This window comes from Ranitomeya variabilis, chromosome 8 (assembly GCF_051348905.1).
Source record: "Ranitomeya variabilis isolate aRanVar5 chromosome 8, aRanVar5.hap1, whole genome shotgun sequence".
Taxonomy (NCBI): domain Eukaryota; kingdom Metazoa; phylum Chordata; class Amphibia; order Anura; family Dendrobatidae; genus Ranitomeya; species Ranitomeya variabilis.
Genome location: NC_135239.1, coordinates 160,127,211 through 160,146,895, shown reverse-complemented (window position 1 = coordinate 160,146,895; position 19,685 = coordinate 160,127,211). Strand labels below are relative to the sequence as shown.

General features: G+C 44.2%; 1 protein-coding gene across 2 annotated transcripts in view; it reads right to left on the bottom strand.

Annotated features, from left to right (window-relative positions):
* The window catches only part of SYNGR1 (synaptogyrin 1), an 85,982-nt gene that overhangs the window by 9,281 nt on the left and 57,016 nt on the right, over positions 1-19,685 (bottom strand). Inside the window, exons 2-4 of one of the 2 annotated variants that reach the window (XM_077277411.1) lie at positions 13,287-13,524; positions 6,391-6,536; positions 1,237-2,677 (exon numbers count right to left, since the gene is read on the bottom strand). In XM_077277411.1, the coding sequence (XP_077133526.1) occupies positions 2,579-2,677; positions 6,391-6,536; positions 13,287-13,524 (483 nt within the window). In that variant the 3' untranslated portion in view covers positions 1,237-2,578. Of the gene's footprint in view, positions 1-1,236; positions 2,678-6,390; positions 6,537-13,286; positions 13,525-19,685 lie in introns of those variants that run through there. The other variant, XM_077277410.1, reaches the window with a different exon arrangement.

Sequence of the window (19,685 nt, the reverse complement as noted above, 5' to 3'; positions counted from 1 at the left end):
GTCAAAAACGCACCAAAAATTAATCGTCTGAACTTAAGAGGTTGTCCACTACTTTAACAGTGATGACCTATCCTTGGGATAGATCAATGCATGATCGGTTGGGGTCAGACACCTGTCGGTGGCCAGAAGTGCTCACTTGCAGAGCTGGCAGTCTTCGCATTGTGGCCGCCGCAGGGTATGGCACATCCGCCTGCTATTGATCTGAATAGGAGGCAGATGTGCAGTACCCTGCCTTGGACACTACTAGAAGATGCCCAGCTCCCCAAGTGAGTACTCCCAGCTGGTGGCCACCTACACCTAGATCAGCTGATTGTCGGGGGAGCCGGACCCCGACTGATCAGACATTGATGACTTCTCCAAAGGATAGTTCATCAATGCTAAAGTAGTGGACAACCTCTTTAATTTAAGGGTCAAATTCCCAAACGAAAGAAAATCTGTTCCATCAGTGAATAGGGTTCAGTGTTCTAGTTTACTCTAAGGCTATGTGCACACGTTGCGGATTTTGCTGTGGATCCGCAGCAGCTTTCCATGCGTTTACAGTAATGTAAACCTATGGAAAACGCAATCCGCAGTGCCCATGCTGCGGAAAAAAACACGCGGAAACGCAGCGGGTTACATTCTGCAGCATGTCAATTCTTTGTGCGGATTCCGCAGCGGTTTACACCTGCTCCATAATAGGAATCCGCAGGTGTAAAACTGTAGGTGGAATCCGCACAAAATCCGCGGTAAATCCTCAGTAAATCTGCAGGTAAAATGCAGTGCCTTTTACCTGCGGATTGCTCAAATCCACTGCGGAAAAATCCGCAGAGCTCAAAACTACGTGTGCACATACCCTAAGGCTTTTCACAGTGACCAATCTATAGCTCACTTTTAGGCCTCGTTTAGATAAGCGGTTTATAAAGATGGGTGCGCCATAGACCACAAGCATCCATTGTAGCCAACATGTCAGTGCACATGACCCAACGGTCCGAGGGGGGGAAAAAAAAAAAGTTGCAGCATGCACCATCCTGGTTTGCTTTACGGCCCAGACTAGAGCATGTACATAGGGGGCAGCTCATGCACTTGTCTTCTATGTGGACAAGCACATGGAGAAGGTCACATTTGCAGTTTGCCATCGTGGCTGGCCTGAATTTTAGTACCATAATCTGACACGGGTAAAAACACACTATGCATTCTAAACAACATTCCTTACAGACTAAAAGCAGAAAAGGAAAATAATAATATAAAAATACTGAATGTAGCTAACAGTAACATTTTATTACATTTTACCAGTGCTTGGACTAACATACTAAAGTATCTCAAGTATAATTACAAGGTAAACAATATCCAGGTATTAGAACAACATACGATTCCAGGAAAAACTGGAAGAATAGGAACAAGTAGTCAATTATTATAAGGGAACAGTAAACAAGGTTCATTAAGGCAATAAGACATTGACACTTCCCAAGTCTTATACATGGCTGATGTTTGTACGCACCTCCATTTATTGGCTGGCACAACTACTTGACAGCTGTATGGCACTTGAAGGGTTATTCCCATCTTCATAGATGGATATTATCGGATTGTGCTCGAAAATACTAACACTTTTGCAATTTACGGCTTATTAAAATTTGCAGCCGTTCTTGGGATATTAACACTTTGTTTACTTTTTTTTTTTGCCTAGGAGACCGACCCCTGCTGCCGTCTAGCTTGTAAGCACTGCGCTGAAGCTGGCCAGGATCAGTATAAGAGGTAACCGTGCATCCCAGCAATCCTAGACAGCTTCAAACCGTGCAAGCAAATAATGAAAAAGGAGATTGTTAGCCCTGAGCATGTTCTGCTGTCCAGCACCGGTGGTCGGTAACCAAGGAAACAAAATGTAAAACAAAAGAAAAATAAAGTTAACTCAAGAATGGCAAAATGCATTAAGGCGCAGCAAACTGAAATTTTGCTTGTATATACAGGCACTATCCGATAATACCGACTCATGATGATGGAACGACCCTTTAAATTGTCAATGAAATGGTTATTCTGATGATTTTCAGTTGGCGCCATATTGGCACTGCCAAGCACTAATCCACTATCGGTTACACCAATGACATGGACTGAGCTCCATTCAAGCTTCTGCAGATTCATAGGAGGAAAAGGGAATTGCAGTCACCATGCATGGTAGAGAACATAAAGCAAAGTCAAGCTGTCTTTCTTACAAAAAAAAATAAATGCTCAACTACGCCCCCAGACGATGCTACCTCCTCCTACATGGCACTTCAGGAAAACATTTTATTTTCAACAAAAAAAAACAAAAAAAAAAACAATAATAATGACATATGAAAGACTGTCTATAAATACTTCTTATCATATGATTCAGAGAGACTGGAACATGGAAGCACAGGAAATATGAGCGACCTGATCTAATATCACAGGACAATGAAGATCAAAGAGCTGCATCCATAGAAGAAGCCAAGGTGGTCTCCATCATGTGCTCAAGATCTGCCTATGTATAGGACGCTCTAAAGCGGAGACACATACAATGCCAGCCGTAAACAATTCCTATAATCGGTAACACAGGCACTGCAGATTGTTTAGCGGTGTTAATAGGTTAAGGGAAGGATTGGGGGTTCGGGGGGAAAAGCCGGCTGTACTCCTCTTGGAAAGTAATTTCCTTTAGATGCTGCAGCCTCAGCACTGCTAGGACGGCCTGTGGAAGGGATAAAATTACAAGATGAGATCCCCCCATTACCACAACCACTCAGCAGGACCCCCACTAGAAGCAACAAGTTGCCCAGTGGTGAAAAGTACATGGGTTGTCCGGCTATTGCTTTTTTACTTAAAATGCAAAAATTATTTTGAGCCCCAATTACATGCAATAGGGTTTCATTACAAATGATGCACCATTTAGCCTGAATGGTTAGATGAGAAACTATCAGCGAGCCCACTAGGACGCTCTCACAGAGCATGTCACTCTTATCTGTCTTTTCAGAGCCTAGACCACATCAAAGTTAAAGAAGTATTCCAATCTCCAACATCCTATCCCAATATGTAGCAAGTGTAATAATATTAGCACATACCCCTAATTAGAAACATAGTATAGTTCTTCTGAGTCACTATGTCACTTATCCCATGTGCAGGGCATTGTAGTAGCTTAGGTATCCATGGTTACGACCCTCATATAGTGACAGTTAGTGGTCGTAACTATGGATACCTAAGCTACTACAATGCCCTGCACATGGAATAAGCAACATAGCGAATCAGAAGAACTATACTATATTTTTAAATGGGGGTATTTGCTATTATTCCTATTACATAATGGGATAGGATCTTGGAGATGGGAATACTCCTTTAAATTTGATGTGGTGTAGGGTGATCATTCAGCTGAGAGGAGCTCTGAAAAAGACATAAGAGTTACATACTCTGTTAGACCGTCATAGTGGACTCACTATAGGCTATGTGCACACGTTCAGGATTTCTTGCAGAAGTTTCCTGAGCAAAACTGGACATTTTCTGCAAGAAATCCGCATGTGTATTTTGCGCGTTTTTGGTGCGGTTTTTTTTGCGGATTTTTCCGGAGGTTCCCAATGCAATAATATAGCGGGAAATCCGCAAAAAATCCGCAAAATTAATGAACATGCTAAGTTTTGTACCACGATGCATTTTTTTCGCGGAAAAAAACGCATCATGTGCACAAAAATTGCGGAATGCATTCTAAATGATGGGATGCATAATGTATGCGTTTTGTTTGCGTTTTTATAGCGAAAAAAAACGCAAAAAATCTGCTACGTGTGCACACAGCCTAAATGTGCAAAGAAACATAAGACCTATGCAAATCAAATGTTGAGAAATTTTAAATTAAACCCAATCGTAAAAATACAACACGCATTTAAAAAGTTTAAAAAGAAAAAAAGTCCCCAGAGATGGCCACACTAACATTGTGCAACAATTCAACCCGTTTCTGCAGAATTTGGCTAAATATGAAATTACGGCATCTAGTTATCACATCAATATGGTTTTCAATGAGGACAAGAGAGAAGGTATCATCATAGAATAAAAAAAAAAACAACAAAAAAAAACAAAGGGTGTTACTTACCTCTCTGAACCCTGCTGCTCCAAAGATCTTCATCAGGACAAGAGTGATGACATCCCATTCGTACAGCCACCTGACCGCTGAAAACAATGAATTCCTGTAGGCTCATGTGACTGATGGATGGATGGATAACTTTCCAACAGAAATTATAACTGATGGAACGTAATCCCATTCTCTCTGTTGGTGTCCCTCAAAGCTCCGTCCTGGTACCCCTACTCTTCTCCATCTATACCTTTGGCCTGGGACAACACAAAGTCCCATGGCTTCCATTACCACCTATACGCTGATATCAGCTTTCTGCTGCCCAGAATCAGCCACAATACTTCTCCTCTTGCTTCCTAAAACCTAATGTGGACAGAACCGAACTAATCATCTTTACTCCCAGCTAACACATTTGCACCTCTCCAGATCATCATTAACTGTACTGCCAGATTAGTACACCTCTCCCCTTGTTACTCCTCCGCTTCTCCCCTCTATAAATCCCTTCATTGGCTTCCATTTTCCCAATGGATAAACCACTAAAGGTACCTTCACACGAAACGACATTATAACGATATCGCTAGCAATCCGTGACGTTGCAGCGTCCTCGCTAGCGATATCGTTTCGTTTGACACGCAGCAGCGATCAGGATCCTGCTGTGATGTCGCTGGATAAAGTCCAGAACTTTATTTGGTCGTCCGATCGCTGTGTATCGTTGTGTTTGAAAGCAAAAGCAACGATACCAGCGATATTTTACACTGGTAACCAGGGTAAACATCGGGTTACTAAGCGCAGGGCCGCGCTTAGTTACCCGATGTTTACCCTGGTTACTAGCGTAAAATGTAAAAAAAACAAACAGCACATACTCACATTGCGTCCCCTGCAGTCTGCTTCCTCCTCTGACTCAGCGCCGCAAAGTGAAAGTGAAAGCAGCACAGCGGTGACGTCACCGCTCTGCTCTCACTGTACGGCGCTCAGTCAGTCAGGAAGTGGACGCAGGGGGACGTGAATGTAAGTATGTGCTGTTTGTTTTTTTTAGATTTTACGCTGGTAACCAGGGTAAACATCGGGTTACTAAGCGCGGCCCTGCGCTTAGTTACCCGATGTTTACCCTGGTTACCAGGGGACCTCGGCATAGTTGATCGCTGGAGAGCGGTCTGTGTGACAGCTCTCCAGCGACCAAACAGCGACGCTGCAGCGATCGACATCGTTGTCGCTATCGCTGCAGCGTCGCTTCGTGTGAAGGTACCTTAACACTGATCAACAAGGCAGTCCTTAATCTGCCATTTCCATATATCTACATACTAATCTCCCAATATCTTCCCAGACGTAATCACCAGTCTTCCTAAGACCTTTCTCGCTTCCACACTTGTACAGTCCCTAACCAATCAACTCCAAGACTTCTCCCGAATATCTCCCATCCTCTGGAACCATGTACCCCCAACACGTCCGATTATCCACCACATTCGGAACGTTCAGACGGAACCTGAAAACCCATGTCTTAAAGAAAGCTTACAGCCATGACCCTGCTGCCACCTCACCACAACCTGCAATGACCCCACTGCCACCTCACCACAGCCTACAATGACCAGATGCCACCTCACCACAGCCTGCAATGACCCTACTGCCACCTCACCACAGCCTACAATGACCAGCTGCCACCTCACCACAGCCTGCAATGACCCCACTGCCACCTCACCACAGCCTGCAATGACCACGCTACCACCTCACCACAGCCTACAATGACCAGCTGCCACCTTACCACAGCCTACAATGACCAGCTGCCACCTCACCATTGCAATTTAAATTTATATTTTGTATGTAACCCCTTCTCACGTAAATAAATAATAATAGACGACGTCCTGTCCACCATCATCATCATCATCAGACCCTGAAGCCAATCAATTATGACGGTATGGACAGGAAGTTATTTCATATGTTGTTGAAGACCACCCATGCAGTGGAGGTTCAGAGAAGTGTGTAACTGTATGTTACAAATATCCTTCACTCTTGAAACCATTGAAAGAGGGATGGAAAACACATGAACTTTAATAACTCTGTGCTACTGCAATGAAAGCAAAACTCTGAGTGGACCAATAGTATGGTAACTAAAGTGGAAAATGCCCATCGTCACTGGAATAGGCACCTGGTGCTGCTCTAAAGGTACTGGAAATACACTTTTGAATGGGGAACACTCATCCTTAGTCTGAACATGCGCCTTATGAGAGTATCCGATACTACTCGACTAGGCTTGTACGTGTGCAATGTGTTAATCAGCCAGACAGGTCTTCATCTATCCCACCCCCAGAACATAAAAGTGGCCAACCTCATTGTTTAATAGCACAACTCACCCAAGTAAAGATGGAGAAGAATGAGAACGCTATGGCGGCACGGGCAGCGTCTGCTCCTTCATTCAACGGATTGTCGTTTGGGTTAGACACTTGCCATTGGTTGGCCAAAAAGCAAAACCCAACAAACCAAAAAAATGACCAAACACCTGTAGCAAAAATGTAAAAGGAAATGTAGCAGATGAGTGAAGGCAGTTAGTAACATTTGTCAAAATACTTAGAAAAATGAACTTCACTGCAAACATTTTATAAATTCGTATATATTGACCGATTTCTCACTGAACATAGAAAGCAGTTCTTTATTTTTCTCAATGTTACAACAATGGAATATAGGATTCATAGGGGCAGATTTAGGTTTGTAGATGTCCTCCAAAAACGTACGCCTTATCTTGGCTGGATAGGATATAGACCAGCCATCAGGTGACCGCGATACTGCTGAAAACCGGATGCTCCTTGAAGTCTGCAGTGTATATTCCGCCATATTATGGAAACTTTCTCTCCTAGAGGTTTTGCAGTTAGTGGGGAAAACATCCATAACATGACCGTGCCTAATGCACCATAGTAGGGCGCTGCAGGGACTCCGTGTGGACTCCATACAGGCTCCATGCACTCCGCTCGCTCATGTGCATGAGGTCTAGGGAAGGAGGGTGAACCAACAGAGACTATTGCAGCAATCTAGAAGATTGCCATTTTGATATTGTGCCAACATTTTTTTTTTTTTTTTCTGGTCACTGAATAATTCAGTTTGTGTTAGTGCAGAACCAAGAGGAATAATTACTCTAAAATTAAAAAAAAAAAAAAAAAAAAACTTCAAAAGGATCTACAGTGTTGGAAATCTGAGCTTATGTGCATTCCCACAGCCTTGATAACTCCAGCTCTGGCATCACACATCGGCCTAGTGGGAACAGGAGAAGATTTCACCATAAAAACACACCGTTCTACATCACATTTCATGGCTTTTAGTCTACTCATCAGAGACACTTAAAAGGGAACCTTGCAGCGAACGTACATATGAGAGTCGCATTCTAGAGTTATAGGTGCTCGTCTCCTAATGGAAATGATGCCTTTTTGGCAGAAATCCGATGTGCCAGTCATGAGAAATCAGGCTGGAAGTGCACATGAGCATCAATGGACATGGACTGGTGTCTCCACGCCCCAGTGCACTTCATAACAGATTTACCTATGATTTCTTCAATAGATTACTCATGACTGGCAAAAAAAGGATTATTAATAATATTATTGAACGAGAGCAGACATGTCTTTGGGATTGATGGACCTTTAAATCCTGCAGCTTTGTTTGTATAGCGGTGTCGATTTTAAGCAAGAGTGATGTTGCTTTAAGAGGAAGGAGCACAGTATGTCTGTGACTGGTGTGTTACTATGAGGATGGTGGGGCTTATATGGAGGAGGTAACTGTCTCTCACAGGATGAAATGGAGAAAACAGGTCTGCAGTGTCAGGGAGTGTCATACTGGGGTCATCACCTCACATTACAGATGATAGGAGCACATTTACCTCAGACATCATGTATTAGTGTAGTATCAGCTCCTACATCATATATGGGATCAATATTACCTCAGAAATTCATGTAGCCTCCATGTTACCTCATGATCCTGCTACAAGTTACCTCACACACTGCAGAGTCAGTTCCTGTGTGACCTCCCTGTAGACATGGTGGATATATAACATTACTGCTCTATTACACAGAGTCTTCATGAGTTCTGGGTGCTGTTGAATGTATAATATGAGGAACAAGGGCTGTAAGCAGATATCTGCCACCACTGTGTAAAAGTGGGAGGACAGAGCATGGACACATACAGTGTCTGCCATTACTATAGCATCTATTCTGGAGCTCGGCAGTCACATGTACCAGACACTGGTGAGAGCAGCAGTTGGGGATGGTATATGTATGATGATATGACCCCCTGGTATGGAGGGGTAACCATCTCGTGTATGGCCCCAGGGGTGGAGGGGTAACCATCTTGGGTCTATCCTCCTGGGGTGAGGGGCAACCATTTCAGGTATGGCCCCCCTGGGGTGGAAGGGCAACCATCTTGCATATGGCCCCCTGGGGTGGAGGGGTGACCATCATGGTATGGCCCCCTGGTCTCGAGAAGTATTTAAATCTTATAAGACCCTGTTAGGGTAATGTCCCTGGGCTCACGGCAATCACATTTTGCATGCCTACAGAAGAAATTGGCTCCTCCAAGCTAGAAATAGCGGCTGAAGGGGAACAAAAAAAAAAAAAAAAAAAAAGAAAAAAGGTAGACATGCTTTTCAATATAATCTGTAGCTTCAAGGACCCTTTTTTTCATGTGACGTCTCAAATGCTGAGGAACAGATTTTGACTGTTTATATTGACCATCTCCTGTTTTTTGTCCAAGGCTGTCATCTAGACAATGCAGTAATCTAGTGCATTAAACTGAAGAGCACTGTACCTCATTTGGGTGCCCTTGAGTCAGTGGGAGTGGCTAAGGGTAACGTAATGAAGTGTACCAACACAGAGGGCAATATGCCTATACCCGGTGCCCTTAAGCCAGTGGGAGCAGCTAAGGGTAAAGTAATGAAGTGCACCAACAAGAAAAATATGCCTATACCCGGTGGCTTTGACCCAGTTGCAGCGGTTAACGATAAATGTCATCAAGTGCTTGAAAAACAATTAACGATGGCGTGGCAGGGTTATTAATCATGCCATCGTAGACTATGCTGTAGGTTTATTTCAAATTACCATGTCGAAATATTATAAAGCCATTTACTGGTCGATTATAATGATGGTTATATTGTGTATAGCTTTTAATTACTCCCTATGTATATCAGTTCAAAGGCTGATTGACATTTAAAGGGGTTGTCTGTAATTTGACTGATGACCTAACCCTAGGATAGGTCATCAATATGAGATTGGTAGGGGTTCCTACACCCGGCACCCCATGAGGAGCTGAAATTTGCAATGGCAGTGGTTGGATATACAGCGTCATGTAAAAGTTTGGGCACCCCTGTGCAAAATGACTGATATTGTGAACAGTTGAACAAGTTGAAGCTGAAATGATCTCTAAAAGGCCTAAAGTTAAAGATGATGCATTTCCTTTGTATTGTAAAATATTATATTATATATACACACACATATTATATTCCTGCCTTTGTAAGTGACATGCCAGCCCAGACACATGCAGCAGATTTGACCCCCCCTTTTTTTCCCCCAGCTCCTTTTCCCTGCTGACAATACAGTTGTAACGTGAAACTCCAGTGTGTGACTCCCCCCTAACTCAAGAATGCGTGAGTGAGCAGAAACCACATCTTTGTTTGCTGCCATGTGCTTCCATTTTTCTATGAGAGTTATTCAAGATGGAATAACTTGACCCCAAGTAGTGGTATTGGTGTGAATCTTGCATATTTGGGATGTGCAACAATAAAGCTACACACCAGTGTGTTTCCTAATATCCCGTACCAGCGGTATCCGAGAAACAGATTACTGCTTAACTGAGGCACATAGACAAGTCATGTTTGGACATAAATGAACGGCAGTTTCATACTCTGAAAAATGATAGTTCTGTCGCCCGTCTACGAGCCTCGCAGACCGAGTTACGACGGCTATGAGCTTTTAGGAGGTTTTCCATAACTTTCCCAGAGGGCGTATCCAGCCCCTCAGAGATGTCACGAGCAGAGGGTATAAAAGAGGTTCAACCTCATTTTAGGAGGGCTTTTTGCCCAGGAGGTCAGCTTACAGAAACTCTGCTCTGATGAATTAAGAGGTGTCGCCCTTCCCCCCAGCCGCATGGCCAGCCATGATGTAAGAGAACTGTAAGTGTTTTTTTCAACTTTAATCCTTTTTAATTTGTAATCGTTCTGTACATAATATAATGGTCTCATTTTGCTAACATATTTTTAGACTTTTGTATACACTGCCTATTTCTTTTTGAAGTAAAAGTTATAATATTTACTAGCTTTGTTTTCCTTGCTCTAAAACGTAACTCCAACGTCCTCTGAAGTAAATTACGCTACTGATTGGGTTGGCTCCTGACCCGCTATTAATCATAGTAATAGGAGCTGGTGGCAGCAAAGCGTTCTGAGCTGGTTGGGCAAAACTGGCAGCGACGGAAAGACGTCTGATAATTATAATTCCTGCCTGAGCGGGAGTAGTTATATCGCCCAAACCGGAACTGGGAAGTGGGATATAAATAAATCCCTGAGGAAAGAACTTGGGCAACCAAACACATGACGCACAGCTTAATAAAAACCCAGCCTCTGCTAACCTTGTGCCAAAAGAAAAAAAGAAAAAAAAAAAAGAGCAGCCATGGGTTCTTCTAAGCAGCCGTCTAGCCCTCTGAAAATGAAAATGGTGGAGGCCCACAGAGCAGGAGAAAGTCATAAGAAGATAGCAAAGTGTTTTCAGGTTGTGCATTCCTCAGTTCAAAATGTAATTAAGAAATGTCAGTTAAAAGAAACAGTGGAGATCAAGATAAGGTCTGGAAGACCAACCAAAATTTCAGTGAGAGCTGTTCGTAGATTGCTAGAGAGACGCTTGACTGCATAAAAAAAAAAAAAATGTCTAAGCAACCCTCATGCATATTGGAAAAAAGTCCCGTGGACCGATGAGGTTAAAAAACCCCAACTCTTTGGCCACAATGAACAAAGGTATGTGTGGAGAAAAAAAGGCACAGAATTTGAGGAAAATAAGATATCGCCAACCATTCAGCATGGGGTGGATCAATCATGCTTTGGGGTTGTGTTGCAGCCAATGGCACTGGGAACATTTCGTTGGGGGAGGGAGGAATAGACTCAATGAAATTTCACCAAATTCTTGATGCAAACATAACAGTCTATAAAAAAGCTGAAGTTGAAAAAACAATGGCTCCTACAAATATATAATATTCCTAAACACAAGCCATAATCCACAATAGACTACCCCAAAAGGTGCAAGCTGAAGGTTTTACAATAGCCCTCACAGTCCCCCGATCTGAAAAATCAGTGAAAATCTGTGGCTAGACCTCAAAATAGCAGTGCATGCAAGACGCCCCAGGAATCTCACAGAACTGGAAGAATTTTTCAAGGAAGAATGGATGGAAAGCCCTCAAACAAGAACTGAAGGACTCTTGTCTGGCTAGAAAAAGTGTGATACTAGTGCTAACCATGCATCGGCCCACTTTCATTTTTGTAATTTTTTAAACGTAAAATGATCAAAACATATATATGTTTGCTAAAATACAAAGCAAATGTGTCATCTGTAACTTTAGCCCATTTAGAGATCTTTTCATCTTCAACTTGCTTATCCGTTCACAATAACAGCAATTTTGACGACCAGGGGTGCCCAAACCTTTACATGTCACCAAGTGGTGTACTGGCAGAAAGCAGCAGCACACCACACTGCTTAGTGGCCACTGCTAAGTACTCCTGAGTTATAATAATTAAAGGGAACCTGTCACCCCCCCGGGCGTTTTTAAGTAAAAGAGCCACCTTCTGTAGCACTAAGGCTGCATTCTGTGTAGGTGGCTCTCCCATTTGTGGTCCCTACTAACGCTGCAATATGAACTTTTATAATTTTCGCGCCAAACCTGTATTATGTCCGGTGGGTATGTTTCTTCCCCCGGACTTAACTGCCTCCCATCCGTCAATCATCCCCGCAGTGCGCCGCCTCCTCTGTTTGCATGCACATACCCGGCGCCTGCGCCGTGTTCTCATATTTCTGTCATGTGCGCTGCCCTGCAAGTCCCATCAGCTGATCTAGTGATCCCGCCCCGCAGTGTGTTCTGATGTATTCACACTGCGGGGCCGGGAAACTGGCGCATGCGCAGTTAGTCTCTGCGGCTGTCCCCATCTCCTCCGCCTCTTTCCTCCAGCGTGATACGACTGGTCTGCAGCCTGGGAAGCACGGTGGCGCAGTGGTTAGCACAGCAGCCTTGCAGCGCTGGAGTCCTGGGTTCAAACCCCACAAAGGACATCATCTGCAAAGAGTTTGTATGTTCTCTCCGTGTTTGCGTGGGTTTCCTCCGGGTTCTCCGGTTTCCTCCCACATTCCAAAAGACATACTGATAGGGAATTTAGATTGTGAGCCCCAACTGGGACAGTGATGATAATGTGTGCAACCTGTAAAGCGCTGCGGAATATGTTAGCGCTATATAAAAATAAAGATTATTAGTATTATTATCACTCTGACGCTGCAGTGCCGACGAGTCGCATCACGCTGGAGGAAAGAGGCGGAGGAGATGGGCCGCAGCGACTAACTGTGCATGCGCCAGATTCCCAGCCCCGCAGTGTGTATACATCATAGCACACTGCGGGGCGGGATCATTAGATGAGCTGATGCTACTTGCAGGGCAGCACGCATGGCAGAAAAATGACAGGTGCAGGGTACGTGCATACAAACAGAGGAGGCGGCGCACTGCGGGGATGATTGACGGATGGGAGGCGGTTAAGTTCGGGGGAAGAAACATACCGGTATGGCGCGAAAATTATAAATGTTCATAATGAAACGTTAGTAGGGAGCACAAACGGAAGATCCACCTTCACAGAATGCAGCCTTAGTGCTACAGAAGGTAGCTCTTTTACTTAAAAACGCCTGGGGAAGGGGGGGGGGGGGGGTGACAGGTTCCCTTTAATGATTGAGTTGTAAAATCAGCTTTGTATGGGTCCACAAAGAGTTAAAACACTGATTTATTAGCAGGTGGGAACATTTTGAAGAAGAATTCTACAGATTCTCACAAAGATTTTGAAAGTAAATATAACAGCCTCATCAAGTCTAGGAACTCTATAACTGATGAATGCATTTTATGCTGTAAAATCTGTTGACAGGTCACCTTGAACGCAGCTACTGAGCAAAAATCAGTCTGATTTACACAACACTGGGATCATTTGTAGCACAATAAAGAATTGAGTGATGATAAAGATGAAGCAGCAGCAGCTTACCAGACACAGCGACGTCAGATATCACTGTCTTTTTGCGGTCTTTGACGCTGCTAATCTGTGGAAAGTGGACATCTACAGCCAGGTACAGAAGGCAGGTGAGAAAGGCCAGCAACCCCACTGTCACACCATAGGTGCAGGCACTTCGGTTTTGGTTGAAAATGCAGTGTTCCTCCTCCTCACTTGCCTTATTAATGTATCCCTCATTAATTATGCCCCCAAAGACCACAATAGAGAACACCTGCAAAATACAAAAAATAGAGAGTGTCAGAAAAAAACAAAAACAATATAGTATAACATATTAAAAAATGAACACACAAGCCTCATTCTCTATGTCGCCCTTATAGAAGCAGAAGAGTCCGCAACATAACTTTTCTCTATGTACAATGGAAATATCAACATGGTGAAAGCAAAAGAAAATGCACATTCATGCTGGGAAAGTCCACATTTAAAGGGAGCAATCATCAGGTTTTGGCTACCCCATCGGAGAGGAGCATAATGTATGGTTCAGAGACCCTGATTCCAGCTATATGTCCCAGTGCTGCAGTTTATATAAAATCAGTTTTCTCTGCTTCAGACCTACCAGTTCTGTGAATGCTGCGCTCTGTATAACCCCGCCCACAATGCTGATTGGTAGCTTTTCCACAGAGTAAACAGAAAGCTGCCAATCAGTGGTAGCTCATGAATACGGAGGACTACCTGGCAGCAAGGTTACTAGTCCTTGAGTGACACTATCCCCCTTATTAAACAGTAATTTAATCAAACCTAATGCAAACAGACAAGCAAGTGATACATCACTGGAATCAGGGTCTCTGCCTCTATATTATGCTGCTCTCAGAAGAGGTGGCAAAAACCTGGCGACAGAAGAGCTACAGTGGGTACGGAAAGTATTCAGACCCCTTTAAATTTTTCACTCTGTTTCATTGCAGCCATTTGGCAAATTCAAAAAAGTTAATTTTTCTCATTAATGTACACTCTGCACTCCATCTTGACTGAAAAAAACCAGAAATGTAGAAATGTTTGCAAATGTAATAAAAAAGAGAAACTGAAATATCACATGGTCATAAGTATTCAGACCGTTTGCTCAGACACTCATATTTAAGTCACATGCTGTCCATGTCCTTGTGATCCTCCTCGAGATGGTTCTACTCCTTCATTGGAGGCCAGTTGTGTTTAATTAAACTGATAGGCCTTGATTGGAAAGGCACCCACCTGTCTATATAAGACCTCACAGCTCACAGTGCATGTCAGACCAAATGAGAATCATGAGGTCTAAGGAACTGGCCAACGAGCTCAGAAACAGAATTGTGGCAAGGCACAGATCTGGCCAAGGTTACAACAGAATTTCTGCAGTACTCAAGGTTCCTAAGAGCACAGTGGCCTCCATAATCCTTAAATGGAAGAAGTTTGGTACCACCAGATGCCTTCAGAGACATGGTCATCCAGCCAAACTGAGCAATCGTGGGAGAAGAGCCTTGGTGAGAGAGGTAAAGAAGAACTCCAAGATCACTGTGGCTGAGCTCCAGAGATGCAGTAGGGAGATGGGAGAAAGTTTCACTGCAGCCCTCCACCGGTCAGGCCTTTATAGCAGAGTGGCCCAACGGAAGCCTCTCCTCAGTGCAAGACATATGAAAGCCTGCAGAGTTTTTGCTAATTAAAAAAAAACAAAAAAAAAAACAACACATTAAGGACTCCCAGACTATGAGAAATAAGATTCTCTGGTCTGATGAGACGAAGATAAACCTTTTTGGTGATAATTCTAAGCGGTATGCGTAGAGAAAACCAGGCACTGCTCATCACCTGCGCAATACAATCCCAACAGTGAAACATGGTGGTGGCAGCATCATGCTATGGTGGTGTTTTTCAGCTGCAGGGACAGGACGACTGGTTGTCATTGAAGGAAACATGAATACAGATAGTACAGATATATCCTGGGTGAAAACCTCTTCCAGAGTGCTCTGCACCTTAGACTTGGCCGAAGGCTCACCTTCCAACAAGCCAATGACCCTAAGTACACAGCTAAAATAACAAAGGAGTGGCTTCAGAACAACTCTGTGACCATTCTTGACTGGCCCAGCCAGAGCCCTGACCTAAACCCAATTGAGAATCTCTGGAGAGACCTGAAAATGGCTGTCCACCAACGTTCACCATCGAACCTGAAGGAACTGGAAAGGATCTGAAAGGAAGAATGACAGAGGATCCCCAAATCCAGGTGTGAAAAACTTGTTGCATCATTCCCAAGACGACTCATGGCTGTACTAGCTCAAAAGGGTGCTGGCATATAGTTTTGGAAGAAACCGGAAACCTGATGGCACCCCACACCTCCCATGTGGCACCAAGGTCTAACATCCAACTTGTAACTGACTTTTGTATCATCTGCTTATACTTATTGTACTACCACCTGAATTTACATAACTGATCATCGGATATGTATATCCATTGTGTATATAGCATATTTTGTATAAAGAATTTTGTCTAGTGTGCCCTTAAGGCGACTAAATATCCAATTTTACCTTGGGCTGCCCCTTTATCTTGATCCAGGAATCCATACAACCGTGTTCTCGGTTTAACGTCACATGCTACTGGGGCTGGTTTCTGGCACAATATAATCCCGTTAACAGACCAGGCTTTTATATAATGAGAAACTGGTGGCAGTCCTACCAGGCTGGCAAGGGTCTGTTTCACTGGTGCTAGATAAAAGGGTCTGAGCCTGTCAGGGTTGTGAGCGAGTGTTGTGCTATGCTAGCATTCGTGTGGGCCACCCTCTTTCACTACCTATGCTTCCCTCTGCCCATGTGGACATGGGGTGTCTGTGTAAAACTGGCCAAGCTGACTATGTATCCCCAGGAGTGGAAAGTCACGGTGAAAGAGGGAAGACCGTGCCGCGTGACACCAGACTTATCAATGGCGTCAGGCGGGGCTGCAAAGTGCGGTTCTTCACAGCCTCACCACATCTGTTTTATAAATGGTCATCACTCACTGTTCCATTTTGGTCACAACTGAACCCATATGAAGTAGGGATAACCATACTAACCTCCTTGTTTAGATTTGAATCCAGGATTGCAGCGCTAATCACTGATCCACCACAGTACATGATCTTTATATACCTACTGTATCTCATAGTAATAAAGAGGGACTGCTGTATACGGCTCACATGTGCACATCTGATAATCTTCTTAGCCTTTTAGCTGCCCTCCAAGATTCTATTTTCTGCAGTCAGTAACATGATCGGCATTCACTGCTGCATGCCCTGCACATTGCACTGTTCCCGTCTCCTGGCGACTTGCCTTTCCCTCATCATTGCACAAAACAATGATATGATTGGACAGGTCACTGCTTTGCAAAAAAAAAAAAAAGCAAGACTTATCTGATCACTAACAAGTCATATAATGACCAGCAAGTCTAGACCAGCAGCTGCCTCATTTCGACAGGCCATGCTAAGTGCTGATGAAGGGCAACTACTCCGAAACAGATGTAATGTAAACGGGTGTCTGACTTGGCGAATATCCCAGGTCATGTTGAACTGAAGGCTTGAAGGGTCAGCTACTGCTTTAGAGGGAACAAACAATTTGCTAATGCCACCTACTGAAGTTAGCTACTCTATGAAAGAAACAATTTGCACCAACATTCTTTTCAGTGGAAAAAATAAGCAGGAATCACCTTGGATGGGGCATCGCAAGCAGCTTCATGCAGTGGACGCAGCAGTCAGTGGGGTTTGAGCATGCAGGCAGCATTCTTTAGGCAACGGCAGTGTTGTGCTGTACCTAGCGGTTCATCAGGCCCAACGTGATTACGGGGTGCGGATGTGTTCCTAAGGTAGTCAGAAGCATGATAAAGATCCCTATGGCCGCCAACTAGGCACCCCTGTGAAGCACAGGCATAGGCTGGGCTTCATAAGAAACCATCATTCAGACTATATACTGCAATATTCTGGCATAAAATTCAGTAACCATAAAAAGTAAAATGCTGTAAAGAGGGAAGGAAAAAAAGATAACCCTGCCAAAGCAGTCGCGGCACCGATCAGCTGATCGGCCGGTGAGATCCAGGAAGCCGGGTTTCCTCTGCAGCTTATTCGGCAAGCTATAGCGCTTGCCGAATAAGAAGGAACCCGAACAAATTCGCTCAACTCTACTACTCAACCTCCATAGTCCTCCTTACTGCCATGAGGAGTTCCTCTATATTCCCTGAGGAGAAATAATCTCTCATTGGGAGATCTCTGGGTCCAGAATTAATTTGCCTTCTTCCAGAGGTTCATCTGGGATCGACGTCTCATCCTGAGAGTCGTCATTCACCTCCTCCTCCTCTATATTAAGCTTCTGGATGGACACTGGGAGAGGGTGCGGGCTGGGAAAGGGCAGCCAGGGAGGTTTTTATCTCCTGGTGGATTAGGCCTTTAATTTCTTCCATTAAGGAAGGTTGCTCTTCCCTGATCTTCTCAGTGCACTTTACATAATGTCTTCTTATGAAGAGGCCAGATTTTTTTGTACAAACTGCACATCTCCATGAAGTCTTGGACTTACTTCCTGGTGCAGGTTCCTTGTCCCCCTACAAGAAAGGGGAGAAGGAATAATTAAAGACTAAAACCTGCACACAGGGAATGGACACACAGTGTCAGTCGTTACTGGGACCGGGAGGGTGCTGGGATCTGCTGAGCGAGAGGAACCAGACATCTCCATGCTACCACCACACAGGGTTGGTCCTACCTTAGATATCTTCCTTGTCCAGGGCTCATAAATGGGCGACAAGCCTTAGCACCTGTCCTCTCATTAGAGGACCTCCTCCCCCTTGATGTCCAGGTGTGTGTGTGTGTGTGTGTGTGTGTGTGTGTGTGTGTGTGTGTGTGTGTGTGTGTGTGTGTGTGTGTGTGGGGTGGGGGGGGGTAGCAGACACCTATCCGCACTGCAATCTCTGATGTGTTCCAGTGTGGAACGCAAGAGTCCCTGCATCTGGTATACTGAAACCGGCATGGGACGTCACTTCCTGCCGCCGGCGCAAGACCCGGAATTTCTCATGCACGCGCCTAGTGTGACACGTTGTCTGGATACTGCAACGGTGGAGGAGGAGAGGTGGCTGGAGAGCCACTAAAACAGTCATTCCAAGACACTGGCATTCTAGAATCACTCCTATCTTCCCTTTGTCTGTTACTCGTGTGTACACGTGAATGACAGAAAAACGACTGGCACATCCAAACTAGTGTGAATAGGTGCATACCAGGAGCAGCTACCTCCATATACAATACACAAAAAAGGTTGCACTCTATCGTGCCAAAGCATGTCGAATAGGAAATACATGAAATATGAAGAGCAAAATGACTTTTGAACATTAGGAAAAATATTTATGAGACACGTTGCACAAAATTTGGCCAAATAGTGTGAGCCCATCAACCATCATCAAGGTGGCCTCAATCTGATGGGTCCCTGACCTCCCTATTTGGCCAAATTTTGTGCAAAGCGTCTCAAATATTTTTCCTAATGTTCAAAAGCCATTTTGCTATTCATATTTCATGTATTCCATATTCGACATGCTTTGGCACGATAGAGTGCAACCTTTATTGTGTATGGAGGTAGCTGCCCTGGTATGCACCTATTCACACTAGTTTGGATGTGCCAGTCGTTTTTCTGTCATTTCTATGTTAGCTCACTGACTGAGCACTCCTCCCTTCACCATGTTGTTTTTAATTACATCTAATCACACTTGGTTCCGGCCAACCCATATGTAGGCTTTACTGACAGAGGTGTCCACATTCACCCATGCATACAGACATTAGCCTTAAGTGTTCACATTTAGACAGGGAGGTCAGAGACCCATCAAATTAATGAGGCCACCTTAACGATGGTTGATGGGCTCACACTATTTGAACAAATTCTGTGCAAAGCGTCTCAAATATTTTTCCTAATGTTCAAAAGCCATTTTGCTATTCCCATATTTCCTATTCGACATGCTTTGCCACAATAGAGTGCAACCCTTTTTTGTATACTCGTGTGTACATGTTCATAATACCCCTCCAATCTTTCCTTTTCTCCACTGCCCAGATTAACTCTCCGATCTTTAAACCAAAAGGCTTATTGGTCAGAGGTAGACAGAGAAGTATGAGTAGCCAGCCTAACGGCACCGGCTGACTCATCTGTCAGACAATCCGCAGCTTTTTGTCATGTCAGAGAAACAAGAATTTGATTATGTGGACAATTGGTTAACCCCTTACTGACCTAGGATGGAATAGTACGTCTGAGGTCAGTACCCCAGCTTTGAGGTGGGCTCCAGCAATAAGCTCACCTCAAAGCTGCGACATGTCAGCTGTTTCCAAAAGCTGACCTGTGCCTGCAATAGGCGCGGGCGGAATCGCAATCCACCCGCGCCTATTAACTAGTTAAATGCCGCTGTCAAACTGACACCGGCATTTAA